This window comes from Dipodomys merriami, unplaced genomic scaffold, assembly GCF_024711535.1.
Source record: "Dipodomys merriami isolate MVZ:Mamm:240054 unplaced genomic scaffold, mDipMer1.0.p SCAF_8, whole genome shotgun sequence".
Taxonomy (NCBI): Eukaryota; Metazoa; Chordata; class Mammalia; order Rodentia; family Heteromyidae; genus Dipodomys; species Dipodomys merriami.
Genome location: NW_027206401.1, coordinates 41,825,372 through 41,846,029, shown reverse-complemented (window position 1 = coordinate 41,846,029; position 20,658 = coordinate 41,825,372). Strand labels below are relative to the sequence as shown.

Here is a 20,658-nt window from a genome sequence, read left to right as displayed (position 1 = left end):
GGTCAGTTGTCACACCCTCTTAGGGAAGAAAAGGGCCCATGTAAAACAATCCATTTTTGGTAAGCTGATGTTTAAAAATGTTTTATTGGCATACATTTATTATATGAAAGGTCTTCATTGTGGTACTTAACTTACACCATGAATAGAATGTGCTTTGACCCAATTTTCCCCATCTACATTACTCTTTCTAAACTTTTGTTTTTGAAGTTTCTTCTCTCTTCTATCTCTATCTCTGTCTCTGTCTCTCTCAGGAGTACTGGAATTTGCACTCAGGGCCTTGCATTTGCTAGACAGACCCTCTACTATTTGAGCCACACTACGGCCACTTTTGGCAAGGTTGATTCACTATATTTTGGAATTTATCTTTATCCCTACAAACATAAGCATAGAAGAGTGTCATTCTGTCTCTTCCCCTTTCTCTGTGCCTCTCTTCGTATCTCTCTCACTCACTTATGCGCGTGCGCGCGCACACACACACACACACACACACACACACACACACACACACATTAAAGACTCAAATAATTCAGAAGTCAGAAGTATACAACACAAATTACTGGAGTCATGCAGTGGGCGTTTCTAACATCCCTCTAATGATTATTATGCCCCATTTTATCTTAATCATGAGGTATTCAGTCTCCACTTAAAATACTTTCACATCTTTACATTGCAGCATGCACAAAGCCTGCAAGACTTCTTTTTCAAAGGAAGGATTCGTTGTTGTCATGGCTGTTTTCTCTCTCTAGATGAATGTTCCTGAAACTCTGGAAATATTATGTTTCTAAAAGGACAACTAGCTTATAGCTTTAATGTTTTAAAATGTATTTTAGGTAATTTCATTTGCTCAAAGAAAATAAGCTTATACTGGACTTGCACTAACAGGTTCTTTCTTTTGGAGTTCAGGTTCTCGCAAAATGGAATTTAAAGGCAACTACTGGCATGAAACGTGCTTTGTGTGTGAGCATTGCCGACAACCAATAGGAACAAAGCCTCTGATCTCCAAAGAGACTGGCAATTATTGTGTGCCATGTTTTGAGAAGGAGTTTGCTAACTACTGCAACTTTTGTAAGAAGGTAATTATTTATAGAAGAGGAAGGCTGTAGGACCTCATCTACCACTAGTATTTTGCTGCAGTTTGGAGTAAACTGATGCTCTCCTGCTCTGTCTAACCGACACATTCACATGTTAGTTTTGAATTTCAACAACTCTCTAAAGTCCTAGCTGCTACGATGAGTACCTACTTAGCACATCCATAACATTCCTCCTAGAACATGGATATTAGATTCTCTAAACAACTCACGTAATCGACAGTCAAGTTTCATTTGCAGCTCTAATACAAGATTGCAAGTGTTCTGGGAGAGGGCACATTTGTCTTCCAATGCAGGAAATTTGTTAGGAAATAAATTGTGATTCATTTGGTGTTAACTGGTTTGCCCATGGATTCACCAAGGAAAACAAGTCAATCTGGGATCTCCTCCAGTATTCTTTCAGCAATGCAAATAGGTTTGTGGCTTGAAGCTTTCTTCTCATGGACTAGATTAGTAGGCTTAAGCAAGTGAGAAGATGGATTGTATAAGAAATTTAGTAGCATAAAAACACAAAGAGGCAGGTGCTGGTGGGTCATGCCTGTAATCCTAGCAACACAGATGGCTGAGATCTGAGGATTGCAGTTCAAAGCCAGACCAGGCAGGAAAGGTAGTGAGAATCTTATCTCCAATTAACCAACAGTAAACTGGAAGTGGAGATGTGGCTCAAAGTGGTAGAGCACTAGCCTTGAGTGAAAAACAGCTCAGGGACAATGCCCAGGCCTTGAGTTCAAGCCCTACCACCACTACCACCACCAACAAAAGTACAAAGAAGGCAAGCTGAATGCTTTTGTACTCCCTGTTCCAGAGGAACATGAAAGACCTTCTCATTTGGCTCCTCATTCAAATCACATTTCTAATAAGGGGGAAATTAGACAAACATCGTTTAACATTTTAGCTTCTTAAGATTTCATATGAAAAGTGGCTCATGTCTATCATGTGAAATCCAGTCTGTGTTTTATGAAATACATACATTGATGTTCCCAAAGAAATCCTTGACACATCATAAGTTTAAATAGGTGAGGCATCAGTGACTCATTCCTATAATCTTAACTACTCAGAGAGGCTGAGATCTGAGGACCATTGCTCAAAGACAACCTGAGCAGGAAAGTCTAGGAGACTCTTCTCTCCAATGTAAAAGTGGAGTTGTGACTCAAGTGGCAGAGCGCTAGGCAGCTCAAGAACTCAAGAAGAGCACCCAGGCTCTGCATTCAAGCCCCAGGTCTCTCTGTCTCTCTGTCTCTGTCTCTGTCTCTGTCTCTGTCTCTGTCTCTGTCTCTCTCTCTCTCTCTCTCTCTCTCCCTCACACACACACACACACACACATATACACACACACAACATCATCACACTAAATCAGTATAGTGGTTCCTAAGCATTTTTTTATCTATGGGATCCTTTGGTAGATCCCTTAAACCATTTGTATATTTGCATTTGAAGAGGTGGAAGTGCCATTCCATTTCCTAAAGATGCATAATGAAACACATGCATTCACATAGATGCAGGGAGAGAGAAAGGGAGAAGGCAGAGGAAAAATCAGTATTGCATTTGGACCAACTTGGAATATATATTTTTCTAAGTTGTAATTATTAAATTATGCTGAAATGATAACAGAATTACAATGGATAGTAACATGACACCAAACCACCTAATACTGAAAGTCTTCCATTACTTTGGAAGGAACACTGCCTCTACAAAGTGATGTTATTATAGGCAGTAATCAGAACCCATGTCCTGTAATATACAAAGCTCCACTGAATTACCAAAGTCAGTGACATGCATTCAAAAGCAGAGACAGGAAATAAAATTAGTCCATTAATCTTACTGTTGTAGCAAGCTTTAGGCTTCATTTTGTCAACTAGGGCTAAAATATTAATGAAATTTGTGAGAATTATCTTAGAATTCATTGGAGAAAGTATAATCTGTCCACTGCTGTAAAGAGGTAACCAAGGAAAATCTCTAATATTGCAGTGTTGAGCTTAGGGACAAAGTGCAGGTTATAGAAAACTATTACAAACTGAAGTCATAAAAATTTATGAAATATTTATGTTGGGAGGCAGATAGATCATGACATGCCAGATTATTTTCTATTTAAATTTCAAAATGACAAGCTTCTCAAGAAAATCTGAAAACAAGCTATTTTAATCCAAGTGAAAGTAAAACAACTTTTCAAACCAAACTAATGATGATTAAAAAAGAGAAAAAAAATACTTGACAATAGATCTTTACCTTAAATGTTTTCCCATTGATTTCATTGTGCTACATTTAAAAAATTTTTTCCACTAAAAAGTAAGTGACTTCAACCTAGTGCTTTGAATTCAAGTTCCTCAGGATTTTTTTATTTTTTTGGTCATGGGGCTTGAACTTAGGGCCGAGGTGCTGTCCCTGAGCTTTTCTTTTCAAGGATAATGTTCTACCACTTTGAGCCACAGCACCACTTCCACCTCAGGATTTAAATAGAGTTAAACATATTTTTCAGTTCTTCATTGGGCATCTATTGCATGCAAAATCATTATTGTCTTTATCTTACCAGATAAAAATACTTAAGGAATCCTGACATCAATCAGTGGTAAAAACCAAGATTAGACATTCAGCTTTATTTATGCCTGCCTACCTCTTCAAAAGTAATACATTCACAAGCAACTTATTTTTAATGTTCAAGAGTTTCTTCTTCCAAATTAAACAGATTCTGGTGCATAAATCAAGTTTCAGCTTGCTATTGATCAGTTTCTTAACTTTCAAATCTTTCTTTATTTTAAATGTTGATCCTGTGGCTGGAACTTAGGCATTGTCCCTGAGATTTTTTGCTCAAGGTTAGTGCCTTACCACTGAGTCACAGCTCTGGATTTTTTTTGGTGGTTTACTGGAAATAAGAGTCTCACAGACTTTCCTTTTTGAGCTGGCTTTGAACCGAGGTCCTCAGATCTCAGCCTCCTGAATAGCTGGGCTTATAGACATAAACCACTGGTATCAGGCTTGTAAACATTATGTGCTGATCATTTGACCAGACAAATCACAGAAACCATGGTTTCTGCTGTGCTTGATATAAAGACGTTTGAAGTTAGTAGGGGATATTTTAAATTGCTTTACTTTAACACACACTATTTTCCTTTCCATTTACATAGTATACTTTGTTTCTGTAGAAAAAAAGTGTTTTAATTTCTAAGATAGTATCACAAAATAAACCACTTTAGAATAAATTTTTTATAAGATAAACAAATATTTCTTGTTTTTAATTTTTATTTTTATTGTAAAGGTGATATACAGAGCTGAGAAAAGAAGTTGAAAACTTGATGCACTGTGCATATAAATAGCTATGATAAATCGTAAGCTCTTGTGTAACCATTTGTAGATTTTTTTTAAGTAAAAAAAGAGATGCAAATCAATATTTCCCAATGACAGTCCTCACCAATTCCACTCAGGATTTTTCTATTGCTGGGTATTCTTGGACCTAGTGTAAAATTTGAGGAATAGCAGGTTTGTTTTCAGAACCTTTGAAAGTTATTTCTTAATATAAGAACATGGTATAAAAAGTTTCTTAGGGGCTGGGATGGTGGCTCAGTGGCAGAGCACTTGCCTTGCATGCCTGAGGCCCTGGGTTCGATTCCTCAGCACCACATAAGCAAAAAGAAAAAAAGCCGGAAGTGGTGCTGTGGCTCAAGTGGTAGAGCGCTAGCCTTGAGCTGAAGAGCTGAGGGACAGTGCCCAGGCCCAGAGTTCAGGTCCCATGACCGGACACCCCCCCCCCAGAAAAAAAGTTTCTTAGCTCTAATAGCAGATCTCTGAAGACCCAAATTAAAAAAAAAAAAAACTCAGAGAAGTTGAGGTAAATAAAATCCCCAATTTCTTCTTTTCAGCTGCCAGAGTCCAAAATGGTCCTGAGTGTTTAAATATTATAATAATTGTTTCCAGCAATATTCAATTCCTGTAAACTTTGGTTTCTCCCACAGATTATAAACAAAAATTAGAGAAATTGTCAGGAAAAGGAAATCCTAGAATCATCAGGCTATCATATCACAACGCACCAGCTGTAAACACAGAAGAAAACCATAGAATGCTCTGAACTGTAATGGCACTCACCCTTACAGCCATTCTCGTCCTTTGCCAGGTGATAACCACAGGTGGAGTGACATTTCGTGACCAGATATGGCACAAAGAGTGTTTTCTGTGCAGTGGCTGTAGAAAAGAGCTTTGTGAAGAGGAGTTCATGTCCCGAGATGATTACCCATTCTGTTTGGACTGCTATAGCCACCTTTATGCCAAGAAATGTGCAGCCTGTACCAAACCTATCACCGGTAAGTTTTTCAGTTTAATAGGATTTAGTAGAACACAGCTAGAGGGATGTAACATGAAATCTAGTTACTATCAAAAATGCAAGTGAAAATGTAAACCTTCTTTATTGTATTCCTTTTGGGGATCAACACAAATGGGTGCCCATTTGTAGCTTACATGACTACCTCAAGGAAAAGACAATACAATATGTGTATTTATCCTCTGTAAAAAGAAAAATCCAATCCTACAGTCTCTAAAGTCAAGGGAAGAGTAAAAAGGAAGGAGCTAAGAGATCAGAGCAAACCTTAATAAAGCTTAATTTGAATCTCATTAACGAACTACGTGGGAAGAATGATATTAAGAAATCAGAGTTCTGAAGCCGGGCGCCGGTGGCTCATGCCTGTAATCCTAGCTACTCAGCAGGCTAAGACTGAGGATCGCGGTTCAAAGCCAACCCCGGCAGGAACCTCCGTGAGACTTTTATCTCCAATAAACCCCTAGAAAACCTGAAGTGGTGGTGTGGCTCAAGTGGTAGAGCGCTAGCCTTGAGCTGAAGAGCACACGAACAGCGCCCAAGCCCAGAGTACAAGCCCCAAGACCAATAAAAAAAAAAAAAGAAAAGAAAAGAAAAAAAAAGAAAAAACTCAGAGTTCTGGGGCTGGGAAGGTTGCTTAGTGGAAGAGTGCTTGCCTTGCATGCATGAGGCACTGGGTTCAATTCCTCAGCACCACATAAGCTGTAAAAGCCAGAAATAGTGCTATGGCTCAAGTGTAGAGCACTAGCCTTGAGCTGAAGAGCTGAGGGACAACTCCCAGGCCTAGAGTTCAGGCCTCATGACTGACAAAAAAAAGAAAGAAAGAAATCAGAGTTCTGCTTAGTTCCAAACAAAGGGTAAGAGTTAATTAAGTGTAACTATTCTGAAAACTATCTGAAAACAATGTTAGGTTGATAATGCTCTGAAAAACATTCTATTTCTTCTAAAGTTCTAATCCTACAGTTAAGGAACTGAGGCTAGCTCAGTATTTGAAAAACCAGCAGCTAATCTATCAAGGAATTCATCACTACTTCATAACTTGACAGTATCTATTCTCCATTGCTAGTGCTCTTAGACCGTATTTCACTTTGTTAGTTTGGATTAGGTAACAGAGAACGAAGACTTTCCCTCCAGTTCCAAAGATACACATAACATATCAAAAGATGAGCATACATTCATCTTCCAAAGAAGGAAAAGAGTTTCCATGCAAATCCCAATTTAGAGACTTTAATCCACTTACAAAGAGAAAGGCCTAAACTACCCAGATAAGTCATACTTATTTATCTGTACAGGGACATCATGTTGTGTAGATTCTCATTCTTGTCTATTGGCTATGTCCAGTCAGCAGACAGGTTTTATTTGGCCTACACATAATTTCAAACAAACAAACAAGAATGAATACTAAAAATCCATCTTTGATGACAAAAGCAAAGGGACAAGCTGCCTTCAGATTCTTTGAGTGAGATCACCATCACAAAGAGCGGAGTGGCTGCCCAGCTGAATAGGGTATGCCTCTTACTCAGCTGCGTTACCTCATTGATAGTTACAAGGACTTGTATTAATGATTTCAGACCTATTTGATTCCAGAGAACAAAGTTCTAACCATTACATTCTTCTGCCTTCTGTATATCTGGCAGCTTCTACTGCTAAGGGAATAAACTATCTCCATGACATTAAGTTAGAAAAAAATGGAGCTTCCAGATTAGCTACAGTAACTGGAACCCTAATTTCTCATTAGTGCAATCTGAAATCCCAAATTATTCTAAACTTTTCTTGAATTGGGCTGGGAAAAAAAATGGTGCTCTAATAGGTAAATGAGAAAATGAAATCATAAAGAACTCTAGAAACTCACCTATCTAATCATGTTCTCAGAGAGCCTATGCAAGTCCTCAACTTGATGAGTTTCAGTTCCGATCTATCACAGACTTATGTCTAAGTGACTCTTTTTGATGACTTCTTTTCAGTATCACTAAACCAACCTTTGTTAAGTTCAAACAGAAAGACATTGCTAGGTGAAGCATAAGATTATCAAGAACAAATTATTAGATCTAAAAGTAACCCAAATGTTGTTGGACTACAGTACCTTACACCTATAATCCTAGCTACTCAGTTGACTGAGATCTGGGGATTGAAGTTTCAAGTCAGCCCAGGTAATAGTCTGTGAAACTCTCATCTCCAATTAAAAACCAAAAAACCAGAAGTGAAGCTCTGGCTTAAGTGGTGGACACTAGTCTTGAGCACAAAACCTCAAAGACAATGCCCAGGGCCTGAATTCAAGCCCAAGGATCAGTACAAAAGAGGAAGAGTCTATACTATCCCAGACTCTTCTTCTCTTTTCTACAACTCCTCAAAATCAATTCCTTGATGTGTATCCTGAAATCATAGAGGAGATGGAGATCTGAGTATCACTGAAAACTCAAATGAGGCCCAAGTTAAAGTAGAAAAAGTTAATGAGGCATTTCATAGAAATTCATCACTAGATAGGGTACTGCAGAGGCTGGAGTGGTCAGATTTGTAGATCTTCATGAGAACCCTAAACTCAAGTTGTCTCTGGGCAGGTAATAAGATTACCACAACAGGATAACTCAATCTTATAATGGATGACATTTTCTATTTTGGATTTCTAGAAAGTATGTTATTAACAATCATAGAACCATAGTGCTTACTCCAGGTAAAACTAAGCATATGATACTGAAGGAAGAGAACTAAAAATCATTAAAACACCAAATACCAGTCTTGAATATGTACATTTATTCCATTTTGTGTTTATCTTGCAACTAAGAAAACTGAGTCACCTGGAAAGAGGGCAAATCAAATTATATATATCTGACTTCAAAATCTATTCTGTCTGCCCACTGCACTTAATTGTATTTCCTTGCCTAGCTGAAATGATTAAATGTTTAGAAAAGTAGGTGATATATTTCTCTAGCTTCTACTCACTCACTTCTGTAGATTGCAGAAGTTGGCTGGCAATCTTTAACTGTATTTTTCTTTTGTCTTTTCTTTTTTGATACTGAGGTTGCACTTGGTAGGCAACTGCTTTGCTCATGAGCTACATCTTTTTTTTTTAATTGTATTTTATTTTATTTGGGAACATACTGTACAGAGGGGCTACAATTACATGGGCAGGATAATGCATACTTTTCTTACCAAGCATTGCAGCCTCCTCCTTTGTTTACCCTTCACTTCCCTTCCCCGCCTTCATGAGCTACATCTTGGTGCAATCTTGGTGCATTTTATGAAGGTGTGTGTGTGTGTGTGTGTGTGTGTGTGTGTGTGTGTGTGTGTGTGTGTGTGTGTGTGTGTGTGTGTAAGAGAGAGAGAGAAAGAGAGAGAGAAGGAGAGAGAGAGGAGTGTCTGAAAAATCTCACCTGAACAGAAAGCTGGGAGGGAAAAGGGTTTATTTTGTAGTTGTCTGCTTCTACATGTTCTTGTTCACTCCTAGAAGAGTACCCGACAAAAATTTAAGGGATCCTTGAAAGAATGATGATTCTGTGTCTCCAATCATTCACAGGTCTCAGAGGTGCCAAGTTCATCTGCTTTCAAGACCGCCAGTGGCATAGTGAATGCTTCAACTGTGGGAAGTGCTCTGTCTCCTTGGTGGGTGAAGGCTTCCTGACCCAGGACACTGAAATCTTGTGCCGCAAGTGTGGCTCTGGGGTAGACACTGACAACTAGAAGGAGAAAGGAAGCAGTCTATCCCCACCCAAAATCCACTTTGCCATTGTTCTCACTAAATCCAGAACTTGGTCTCAGTCAACTAGTTGATTTTCTGTTTTACTGACGCTTTTAAGAATATTAATGTCAGGGTAAGAACAGAAAAGGTTTTACATATATTCCTACTGAGCTACAGGATCTGTGCACAAAAGCACAGCTTAACACAAATGAATATATACTACAGCTGCAAAATTACAACCTTGCAAAATGCTGCACTCTGCTGTTAGAAAACAATCTCTTCATATTTGAGTGTATCACCCATACCTAGGACTTGTTCATATTAATTAATGAAGAATGCCATGTTTCAAAACTTCAGAGTGAAAGAAAACTAGGGACAAATTTGAGAGGTCTGCATGAGATGAATGTTTTCATTTCTAGCCTAATGAGTTATATATAATCTGATGGATTGATTATGAATGGTAGAATAAGATTCATAAGAGATTCTGACTCATGATCAGCACACTTAAGAATTGTATCATTAAAATGTCATTCCCCAATCATTATTTTATTGCTAAATACAATTGGTCCTCATACAGGCTGCCTCTCTGGCTAGTTCCCGGTGTTTTCGCAGTGGAATCTACTCTGCACTGTGGATGCTGTGAGCCTCATCCTTCACAGACGTATGAAGGGACCACTTCTATCTACAGATAGCTGAGGCATGGGCTTCAGCACATTTTGTATGAATTCTATATTCAAAGCCCACAATGATCTTTTTCTAAATGCTTATAGACTTAGTGAAATGAAAGTCTATTCTTTTAAGTGAAGCTAGCGAGGCTAATCATTGCTCCCAAAGGCAAACTTTTAAAGTAAATAGATCATTAAACTCTCATGCTGGGAATGAATTTTAGGGAAGGAATTGAGTGTCAGAACACAACTTTCATCCAGACATCTAAGGGCATAACAGAAACAAAATTAGCTCCAAGCCTCATGAATTTTGCCTTCTGAAATTACATAGAGGATTAACGGGCAGACATAAAAGTGGGCTTTAGAGAAACCCAGTAAAAATAAGAACTGACAAGAATAACTCACTGTTGACAAATGGGAACCTGTAAAGCACAATAGAGTAACATGGGCTGTGCATGAGCCCCCCTAGCCCTGCTTGTTTCCACCACACTTGTATCCACCTTAATTCAAGGCAGGAGCATTATTTCTAACCCTAAACAGCAATCCTACAAATAAGTATTTATGAGGTCTCTAAAGAAAGTCACTCTTCGTGAAAAGAAGTTTTAGTGAAAAGTCTGTCACCATATGTTAATCTTCAAATCAGATATCTTAACTCATCATGACCCTACCAACTTCCCCAAGCAGTAATTTCCATTTTGGTACAAAGGGAAAACATCTTTTGCTGTCTTCTTGATAATAGGCAGTTATCACCTTTGATTATCACAGCTTTCAGCTATGGTAAGAGTTCAAAAGAAACTCACCTAGATATATGTATCTGCTTTCAGATTACTGTAGAAACATTAAGGATCCTGAGGGAAATATAAGTATGGGCTATGGCTAATTACAGTAATTAAAACAACCCAATAGATGCAATTAAAATTAATATCAAAAGTCTTTTGGAAGCAATTTCAAATGCAAAGACATCCAGTGATGTTAACCATTTAGAGATACTCCAAAGACAGAGTACCTAGATTATGAAAACTATAATTGTACTTTCAGATTCATAATGGCAGAGTGCTTTCTCATATTCACGTTATAAAATGCAGTCTATATCAATATTGTCCTGTAAATTTTATGCAATTGCACACAATCCACTAAGCACACCAGTCATACTATGATCTGGAAACAAAACACTATCTCTGTAGAAAGCTAAACCATTCAAAACCTGCATAGATATATAATGCATAGAATTGTATTTGCTAATAAATATATTTTGCATAAAGATTTTTAGCTAAGCCATTAGCTTTAGACATTTGCTGTTTAAGGTGTAGGGGTTAAGTGAGCACATTGTTTAGTTTGCATTTAATCTTTACATTTAAAATTCATAGTTACTAGACACAGATTTAATTATCCTTTGTGAGTGTGATTTGTTAAATTTTTTCTATATTTCTGTATTAAGAAGGCGACTTAGTCATTAAGCATATATTTAAACATATGCTATGATCATAACTAGAGCCACTCTTGTGGTTCTGAGACAGTAGGAGGTGAATCTTGGCATGGAAATATGGAAGTGGTAAATGTGAAAATTCTTGATGTAGATATCCTTCTAGCTGCAGAGATCCTACTCCTACAACTTAGAGAAGATGCTACTACAGGCACAGCACAAATGTGTAGCACAACTAAGAAAAGAGAACTTGTTTAACTGGCATACACAAATGTCACTGTGAGTTAACAACTTTTCTTAACTATGGAAGAAAAAATATTACGACAATGTTTGGGGAAAATGTTGCTAATGACTTTGTATGGAATAGAACCAATGTAGGTAGGGTTCCAAGGCTCAGGTTTCTTACTACAGTAATATACGTTTCAGTAGTAGTGACAAGCAAAAGGTTATATAGCCCTAGACCTGTGGCTATAGATGTAAAGGTGAGTATACAAATCGACAACTAAAAGTATTTTGTGTTGTCATATTCAGTATTAAAGACTGTAAAGGTAAAATTGAAAAGGAATTTCAACTTCAATGTTAATGGGTAGGATACCAAAGGGTTCAATTTTAATTAGCAAAATTAGAAAAATGTTAGACTGAAATAAACTAGCACCATTGGTCAAGTGAAATGTGATCACAGGATCAATCCTTAGTTATTATAACCTTAGAAAAGGAAATATTACATTGTTCATTGCAGTGAGGAATGAGCCATCGTTGTGAAAGATGTGACTAATTACAAATGACTTTGCTTAAAAACTATCACAAAATTTAATGTCAAAATAAAAAATAAGTCTAAAACCATTTTTGATGTTAGTAATTACATTTTGTAATTTAAAGAAATAGTTTTTAATCTACTTGACACATTGATAACACTTCACATTTTAAATAAAAATGATTTTTACAGTATAGTTTGGATATGTATAATTGAACACAAATTATTCTCTCTAATACGCTAACAGATAGATGTTGATGACTGCAATAATACTGCTTTTGTGCTTGTTTTACAAATAGTGGGTTTCAGAAGTTTCTTAAACTGAATAAATGTTCATTTCACATAGTATATTTTCTAAAATTATTTTAAAGATTTACATTTTACTTCAACTATTGTAAATACCACAGATATGAAATATGATCTACAGTGTTTCTACTTGGTTACAGATGTCTGCCTTTCTGTTACATAATGACTTTGGTCTTCTTGTTCCAAACATTTTTACATTAACTAAAATAGATACCTTTGGATATCAAATCACAGCATTAGTTGAAAAATAACACAACACTCTCCTAAATAAGAGCCATGCTTTCATCTTTCTTATAGTGGTTAAATTTAGAAATATCCTAAACTAAAATGAGCATCTATACTTATTATATCTGTTACTCTAATGACTCTATCAGAAATTGCAAATTTCAACTCAATATTTCTGCTTTCCTAATTTCTTCCTTGTGGAGAAAAAAAAATCCTTGGAAGCTGGATGCCAGTGGCTCAAGCTTATAATCATAGCTACTCAGGAGACTGAGATCTGAGGATCGTGGTTCAGACCAGCCAAGGCAAGAAAGTCTATGAGATTCTTATCTACAAATAACCACCAAAAAGCCAGAAGTGCAGCTGCGGTACCAGCCTTGAGTCCAAAAACTAAGGAACAGAGTTCAGGATCTTATTTTAAAGTCTAGTACTGGTGTATGTCCATGTACACACACACACACACACACACACACACACACACACACACACACACACACACACACACACACACACACACACACACACACACACACACAATTTTTAAGTTTTTATTTATTCTAACTGAAGCAAATTTTGTGTCTGACATATAAACTTTCATGAAACATTTCCCACTACCACAAGCATCAGGTCGTTTCCCTCCAGAATCACCTTAAATATTTAATATCTTCATTTGTTTAATGTCCTTATATCCTGAATTTGTTTAATTCAAGAACTAAGGAATATTTAGGAAAACACCTATTATTTCCAGTTTACTGCTTTAATCAATGGTTTTGAAATTCTTGTGGGTACTCAAAATATGAACCTTTTGTCTTGGAGTAGTAATTATCAAGTAAAGAGGAACTATTGTTTGTGGGATATTACCATTTTTTCTCAAAATTAGGAAAAAGGTTTATTAACCTAACAGAAACATTCTGAGTCACAGTAAAGAAATGTCTGAACTGAGCATAATAATATTCTTCTATAGACACAACTATTTGAGAAACTGAGGCAGGATGATTCAGGAAGATCATTTGAAGCCAGGAATTCAAGGCTAGCCTGGACAGCTTAGTGAAAACCCATTTCAAAACAAAGTGATATTTAGAAGCATTCTCTTTCTATGAGATCAAAGAGACCTAGCAAGACTTGGGAAAGTATGTCACAAGGATAAATACAACCTTATAACTTCACAGAAATTACTCCATCTGAATTTTATATATCAATATAAAAATGCCAAGAGACAAAATATTATCAGTCTTCATTTAAACCATTCAATTGAAGAGAACTGAGCAATGAGCTCCTCTACTCACAAGCACATGTGGCTTCTTAGATAGTTCCAAAACTGCATCCTCTAGAAAAAAATTAGAAAATTTATCAGAATTAGAGCCACTCTGAATTTTCTTAGCTGAATAGTTTTAGGACTAGATCCTGTTGAAGATGGACATGGAGGCATTATTTCTAAAATTGGAAATCAAAAGGAGGGAAAGTAAACAGAAGAGAATAGGGCAGAAAATTTGGATCTATAAAATAACAGGGTTTGTGTGTATTTGTGGTGACTGGATTGGATACATCTGTGGTTGAGAATGGCTTGCTCTGATAGAATTATGATCTGTGTCACAGAGGAGCAGAGAGTATTTTGGCCAAATACTTTCCCACGAATGGTAATGAACTTGTGGAATAGATGTCCATAAAGGGTTCTCTGAGTGAGACTAATGAGCTCAACAGACATTCATTCAATGACTCAGTTACATTAAACACTATTCCTACCTCACACAAAAAGAAATAAACTTGATATTTACGGATGTTCACACACTGAGTTCCAAACGCTGATTCTTTAAACAAATAATAGTCTACCTCTCTTGGATTTTCTTTGTAGCATCATTAATGGGGAAGTTTGGTTTTTTTTCCTGATAGCTCCAACTCAAGCTCTCAACAGAATAAATGTGGAAGTACAGAGAGAGGACTCATGGGAAAGTAAAGTAAAATGAATTTGGCTTTGTTTTGATGCCAGTACTGGGCTTGTACTCAGGGCCTTGGTGCTGTCCCTGAGCTTTTCTGTTTTTCCCTCAGGGCTAGTACTGTATCACTTAAACCACAGCTCCAGTTGTGAGTTTTTGGTAGTTAATTGGAGATAAGTCACAGACTTTCCTGCCTGCCCAAGCTGACTCTGAACTTCAATCCTCAGATCTTAACCTCTTTAGTAGCTAGAATTACAAGAATGAGCCACCAGCACCTGGTAGAAATAGAATTTTTAAATATTGCTTTCCTTATGTATTAACATTTTCTAAAACTACATGGCATCCACAGGAAGCAAATAGATACTTAAAATAGGAAAATGTTGACAAAACTGGAAGTTGAAAACACCTATCAATCTCCTCACTGCATGGAAATTATCCTTTTGAATGCCACCAAAGGATATGGACTTATCAAAGTTAATAGTCTCTTTATTTTTATTCAGTCTCCTATACAGATGTGAGTTATTTGCTTTTGTTGACCTCCCTTTGCTGCTTCAGAATCTTTTCCAGTGGCACCTATGATAACAAAGTCTCATGAGTCTCTGCCTTCCTTAATGGTTCTGTAAAAATATGATGTATTTTACCTATACGTAGGCACACAAAGAAATTACAAGACATTGATCTACGTGTACAATGCATCCTGGTCATTTTTTACCTCTCCCTATGTTTCCTAACCACATCCATCCCCTCAAAATTTCTAGTTCTATTTTTATATAGATCCATCAATTTCTTTTCTTTCTTGTGTGTGTGTGTGTGTGCACACACGCATGCAGGTCCTGGGCACTGTCTCTGACCTTTTGTGCTCAAGACTGACATACGACCACTTGTGCCACAGATCCACTTCAGCTTTTTGGTGGTTAATTGTAGATAAGACTCGTCCAGGCTTTCCTATCCAGACTGGCTTTGAACTGTGATACTCAAATCTCAGCCTCCTGAGTAGTTAGGATTATTTATGGGCATTAGCCACGAGTGCCGGGCTATATATTTCTTAAAAACAAATATTCAGTATTCTCAAAGCTGCTCCTCTGTAATTTTTTTGCTAGTGAATTCATCTAATTTTATGATCTCAACTGCCTTCTCTGTTTTCTCTAAAATCTACATCTCTGCTTACTTGAATCATCTCCTGAGTTCTGATCCCAAGTGTATTGCTGTCTTTGGGCTGTCTGCAATTCAAGGACATATAGCAGTTAAACTTGTTCTTATTCTTGTAAGAACAGCTTTATTTTTCCTGTAAATTCCATACATTGCTCTACAGTTTTCATCATAGTGTTATTGAAACAGTTTTCAGAATCCAAATCTTGGCCACATCAAAATTAGTCATCAGACACTATGTTGAAAACCGAACTTTACAATTTGGGGGGACGGTTGTTGTGGAGGTGGGAGGGAAGGGATGGTAGGGGAAAAACAAAGGAGGCAACAATGCTTGATAGGAAATGTACTCATTTCCTTGCTCATGTAACTGTAACCCCTCTGAACAGTATTTTTACAATAAAAAATGTATTAAAAATTAGTCATTAGAGGAATGCAAATTAAAAGCACCATGATACAGCACTTCACATAGACTAGGATGCCTTTACTAAAGTCAGACCCAAAATATGAAATTCAGTGGAAGATATAGAGGAACAGGAAATTTCATATATGGCTGGCAAAAATGCCAAGCTATGCAGCCACTTTGGAAAACAAATTGGTGGTTTCTCAAGTATAAAACTACTAGAAAACCTAGCAACTCTGCTCCTATATATTTTCCCAGGAGAAATGAAAGTGCAGGTTCATAGGATTACTTAGAGTCAAGCACCAAAACAACTCAAGCAGTGGATTAATGAATTGGTAATTGATCAGTAAATAATCAAAATGAGCATAGCCACACAATATATTATACAACCCTAGAAAGCAATCAATATAAATCCTTTAACATGAAGGAACACTGAAAATTTGATGCTAACTGATATAGACCATATACAAAGGTAATATATTTAGGATTTCCATGTATTTTAGATGTCCAGAAAAAGCAAATGTATAGAAACAAAGATTAATGGTTTCCTGAGATTGATGGTGTGAATGGCAATGAAGAAAATGAATATTTCTAAAACATTTATGGTGATGGCTGTACCACTTGGTAAAATTACTAACCATCATTAAATTATATGCTTGCCATGAGTGTATTCTATGATATATAATCTGCATCTCAATAAAGCTTTTCTATTTTATCTAATTTGACCTCTGTCCCTAGTCCCTTATGTAAATGTCCCTAGCTCTATATGTAAATCAATAACTTTTTAATTTTCCCTTGAGTTTTTTTTTTGTTTCTCCACAATGCCAATTTCTGTGTTTCTACCCATGCTGGTCTTTCTAAGATGCCCCTCCTCCTGCCTGCCTGTCAAAATTGTAATCAAAGCCCAGATCAAAGTTACCTCCTCTGTAGAACCTTTGCAAATGTCTCAACAAAATTTAATAATTTTCTCCCAACTTGAAGAAAATTATGGCTTCTTTCATCATTCCATGACAAGTTTAAACAACTTAGTTTATACTACATTAAGAAGGAGAGGCAATCTAGTTAAAAGAACAAGAAAACCTTTCAATCCCAGATCTTCTGCCTGCTTCTTGTATGATACCTGGCAGAGATATTAAACTGTCATAGCCTTGGTATTCCACTTTTTAATTAGGGAACTATAATACAACCACTGTCTGTGCATATGGAAGGAAGCACGCATAAACCACTTCACAGTCCATTTACTATAAAGGTATTGAATGTCAGATTCCTTCACTTTCCTTCCTAACCCTCTTCCACTCCTAGATCATATATTTATTCACTTTCTAGAAAACCCAGTGCTCAGTGAGATGTCTGACACGTGGTTGACATCCAACAGAAATCACATTAACTTCTAGTTGTGAAAGTACTATTGCTATAATAATATTCTCCCATGCACCGCTTGTTAATAATCATGATTAAACATGCAAGCCTCTTTTCCCACTAACCTCAATCACACTGGATGGATTTGTTCATGTGAGAGGCAGAGATTACAGATTAATACCTGCAGTTTCAAGTATCTACTCTGAACTATTTATTTTGATGCCACTGTTTTCCCCTGTCCATATAAACCTGTACCATTTCCTTTCCCAACCAGCATTGACATGATGCGTTGGGCAACTAATTTCAGGTGCTGTGGGGAATAACTGCCTTGAAGTTTTTTCTGAAGCCTGTTACATAGATTTTTGGACACAAACAGCTTCTATATTAAGCCAGACTATCCTAAATATGTCTGTCAAGTTCGGAATTGTCTGTCCAAGTTTTGTATCAAACTATTACAGACGATTGGAAATGCAATTCTATTGGCATTCCCCAATGTCTCAAAAAACAGGCAGTCTTACTTTAACCTGCTTCTGGAATTGTAATTTGAGGCTTCTTAAATTCTCTTATCATTCTGGAGCAGCATTCCAAGGCTGCCTCAATTACCCCAAGCTACAGAGCTCTCTTCCTAATCAAACTCCCTATTTGCTTCCTTTCCCTTTTCACTTCTCCAGTCTCACAGTTCTTTATGTGCATCTGTTCCTTATGGACAAAAATGCTAGCTAGTCACATAATTAATTTGCTTGCAATTCTAGAAAGTAAACATCTAGTTACATTTTAGTCCATATTTGTGTGTGTGTGTGTGTGTGTGTGTGTGTGTGTGTGTGTGTGTGTGTGTGTGTGTGTGTGCATGCGTGCCAGTCCTGGGGCTTGAACATAGGACCAGGGCACAGTCCCTGAGCTTTTTGTAGCTCAAGCCTACCACTCTACCGCTTGAGCCACAACTCCACTTCCAGCTTTCTGGTGGCTATTTGGAGAAGTGTCTCACAGACTTTCCTACCCTCGGTGGTTTTGAACTACTGCACTCAGAACTCAGCCTCCTGAATAGCTAGGATCACAGGTGTGAGCCACCAGAGCCTGGTAATCATTATTTTAATCAGCACCCACACTTCTGCTGCCTGATATTACATCCAACATGTATCCTCTATGGAGGTGAAATTACAAAACTAGAGCTGGAAGATGTTTACAGGTATAGCTTCCGACCAGAAGAAATACAGCACTCTAAGCATTGAAACATTTTTTCAAAGAAACTATTATCTTCAAGTAGTTGTGCAAAGGGGTTTCAATTCCACATGAGTTGATGAGTACTGTACAATGCATCTTGATCAATATTAACCTCTTCCATCATTCTACCTCATCTCAACCCTACTATTCAAGTTACCTGGTTCAATTTTCTCATATGTACATGGAATATGATGGCTGCATTTGTCCACTCTTACTCTATTTGCATACTGCCCTCCTTTGATCTCACCCATACCTCTGACAAGTTCCAGCTTCAGAAAGTCCCTGATACTCATTTGGGGGAGGGGGTGGAGCAGGGCGTTGGTTGTGGGGCCTGAACTCTGGGCCTGGGCACTGTCCCTCAGCTCAAGGCTAGAACTCTACCACTTGAGCCACAAAGCCACTTCCGGCTTTTTCTGCTTATGTGGTGCTAAGGAATCGAACCCAGGCCTTCATGCATACAAGGCAAGCACTCCACTACTGAGTCACCTTCCCAGCCCTGATACTCATTTTTTAATGGTAAGTTAGCTGGTCAAAGGAGATACACTATTAGAATTCTCCCCTGCATGCTTTAGTACATCTCATTCCTACATTTTTCATAACATCTTTTATCCCTCATAGCTGCCAAAAACAAAGCCTTTGCCACTTCATAAGGAGGGTAAAACTTACAGAACTTTTGTGAGGTGCTGGTGCCTCACACTTGTAAAACAAGCTACTCAGGAGGCTGAGATTAGAGAAGGTTCAAAGCCAGCCAGAGTAGATAAATCCAAGAGATTTATCTCCAACAAATCAGCAAAATGCTGGAAGTAGATGCTTGACTTAAGTTGTGGTCCTAATGGAATCATGTTGAAAATGCTCAGCTAATTGTCTTCTTAATGAATAATTTCCATGTAAGGTGAAATCAGCCTCCTGTCCAAACACATCCAATGGAAATGCAGACATGTGGGTACAGGTAGCTTTGATTGGTGTTCTTTCTTTACTTCGTCCACTAAGAACCACCAGGGTTGAGCACTCTCCATATTCCCAGTGATGTGGAATGAGCTAAAGAAAAGGGGGTGGAGCAGGCTGAAATTACAGTAGAGTCTGCCTCCATATTCCATGCTGCTGGTGATGCTAGCACACAACAGCACTCAGCTTCACCTCACCATTTCCTTTTCCCGCAGGACAAGTTCCCACTGGTCCTGAGTCCTGTTCCATTGCTGGATGTCTCAGGACTGTTTCCTCCTGTTTGTCTCCATGGTTCAGCCTTAATTACTTCTCACCTATACTCTAAATTGTCTCCTATTGAAATGTTTCCATCCGTGTCTCCATGGCTTCCCCCTTTTCTCTATCCTATATACTTCTGTCAGATATTTCCTAGTTGGTTTCAGACCATGGTCTTATCTCCATTAGCAGCCTTTATTGGCTCTTACTCAGGTTACTTCTAGAGTCTGGGTCCACGTTCTCCCCATAGTCTTCTTTCTCAGTACTTCCTACTAGAACATACATCCGCACTGCCTAGAACAAAGCCTGGCACATGGCAGGAAAGAGCTTATTATTCATAAACACTGGATTTAAAAACATTTGGCTCCTTTCCTCAAAACATTCTCTTAGGGGCTGGGAAGATGGCTCAGTGGTAGAGCACCTGCCTTGCATGCCAGAGGCCCTGGGTTCGATTCCTCAGCACCACATAAGAAAAAAGCTGGAAGTGGAGCTATGGCTCAAGTGGTAGAGCGCTAGCCTTGAACTGAAGAGCTGAGGGACAGCTCCCAGGCCCAGAGTTCAGGCCCCATGACCGGACCCCCCCCCAAAAAAAAACATTCTCTTACCTGGGAAGTTGCCCAGGTAGTATAAATTTTATTTGTCATAAAATTTGATGATTATTTAAGTTATAACTCATAACTCAATTTGAGCAATTAGAAATATTCTTCTTTCCTTTGTTTATGAGAAATCTGGTTTCATATTCATTAATATTTAGCTGAAAGAATAATTCATTCTCCATTTCTTAGGAGGTCATGGACTCAAAATGAGAGTAATGGCTTATATAGTTTCTGTCATATTAAATATAAACTATGCCTACATAGTGTCAATTTTTTTCGATCGTCGATTTTTCAAACTGAATTGCCTCACAGGGAATCCAAGCCAGTCCTGAACTTCTGTATGATGGATAGCAAATATCGAT

General features: G+C 37.7%; 1 protein-coding gene across 2 annotated transcripts in view; it reads left to right on the top strand.

Annotated features, from left to right (window-relative positions):
• Fhl5 (four and a half LIM domains 5) overlaps positions 1-9,151 on the top strand; it is a 34,688-nt gene extending 25,537 nt beyond the window's left edge. For both annotated transcript variants that reach the window (XM_070010394.1, XM_070010393.1), the window contains 3 exons: positions 904-1,073; positions 5,194-5,380; positions 8,906-9,151. In XM_070010394.1, the coding sequence (XP_069866495.1) occupies positions 904-1,073; positions 5,194-5,380; positions 8,906-9,069 (521 nt within the window). In that variant the 3' untranslated portion in view covers positions 9,070-9,151. The remainder of the gene's footprint in view (positions 1-903; positions 1,074-5,193; positions 5,381-8,905) is intronic.
• Positions 9,152-20,658: the final 11,507 nt, after the last annotated feature.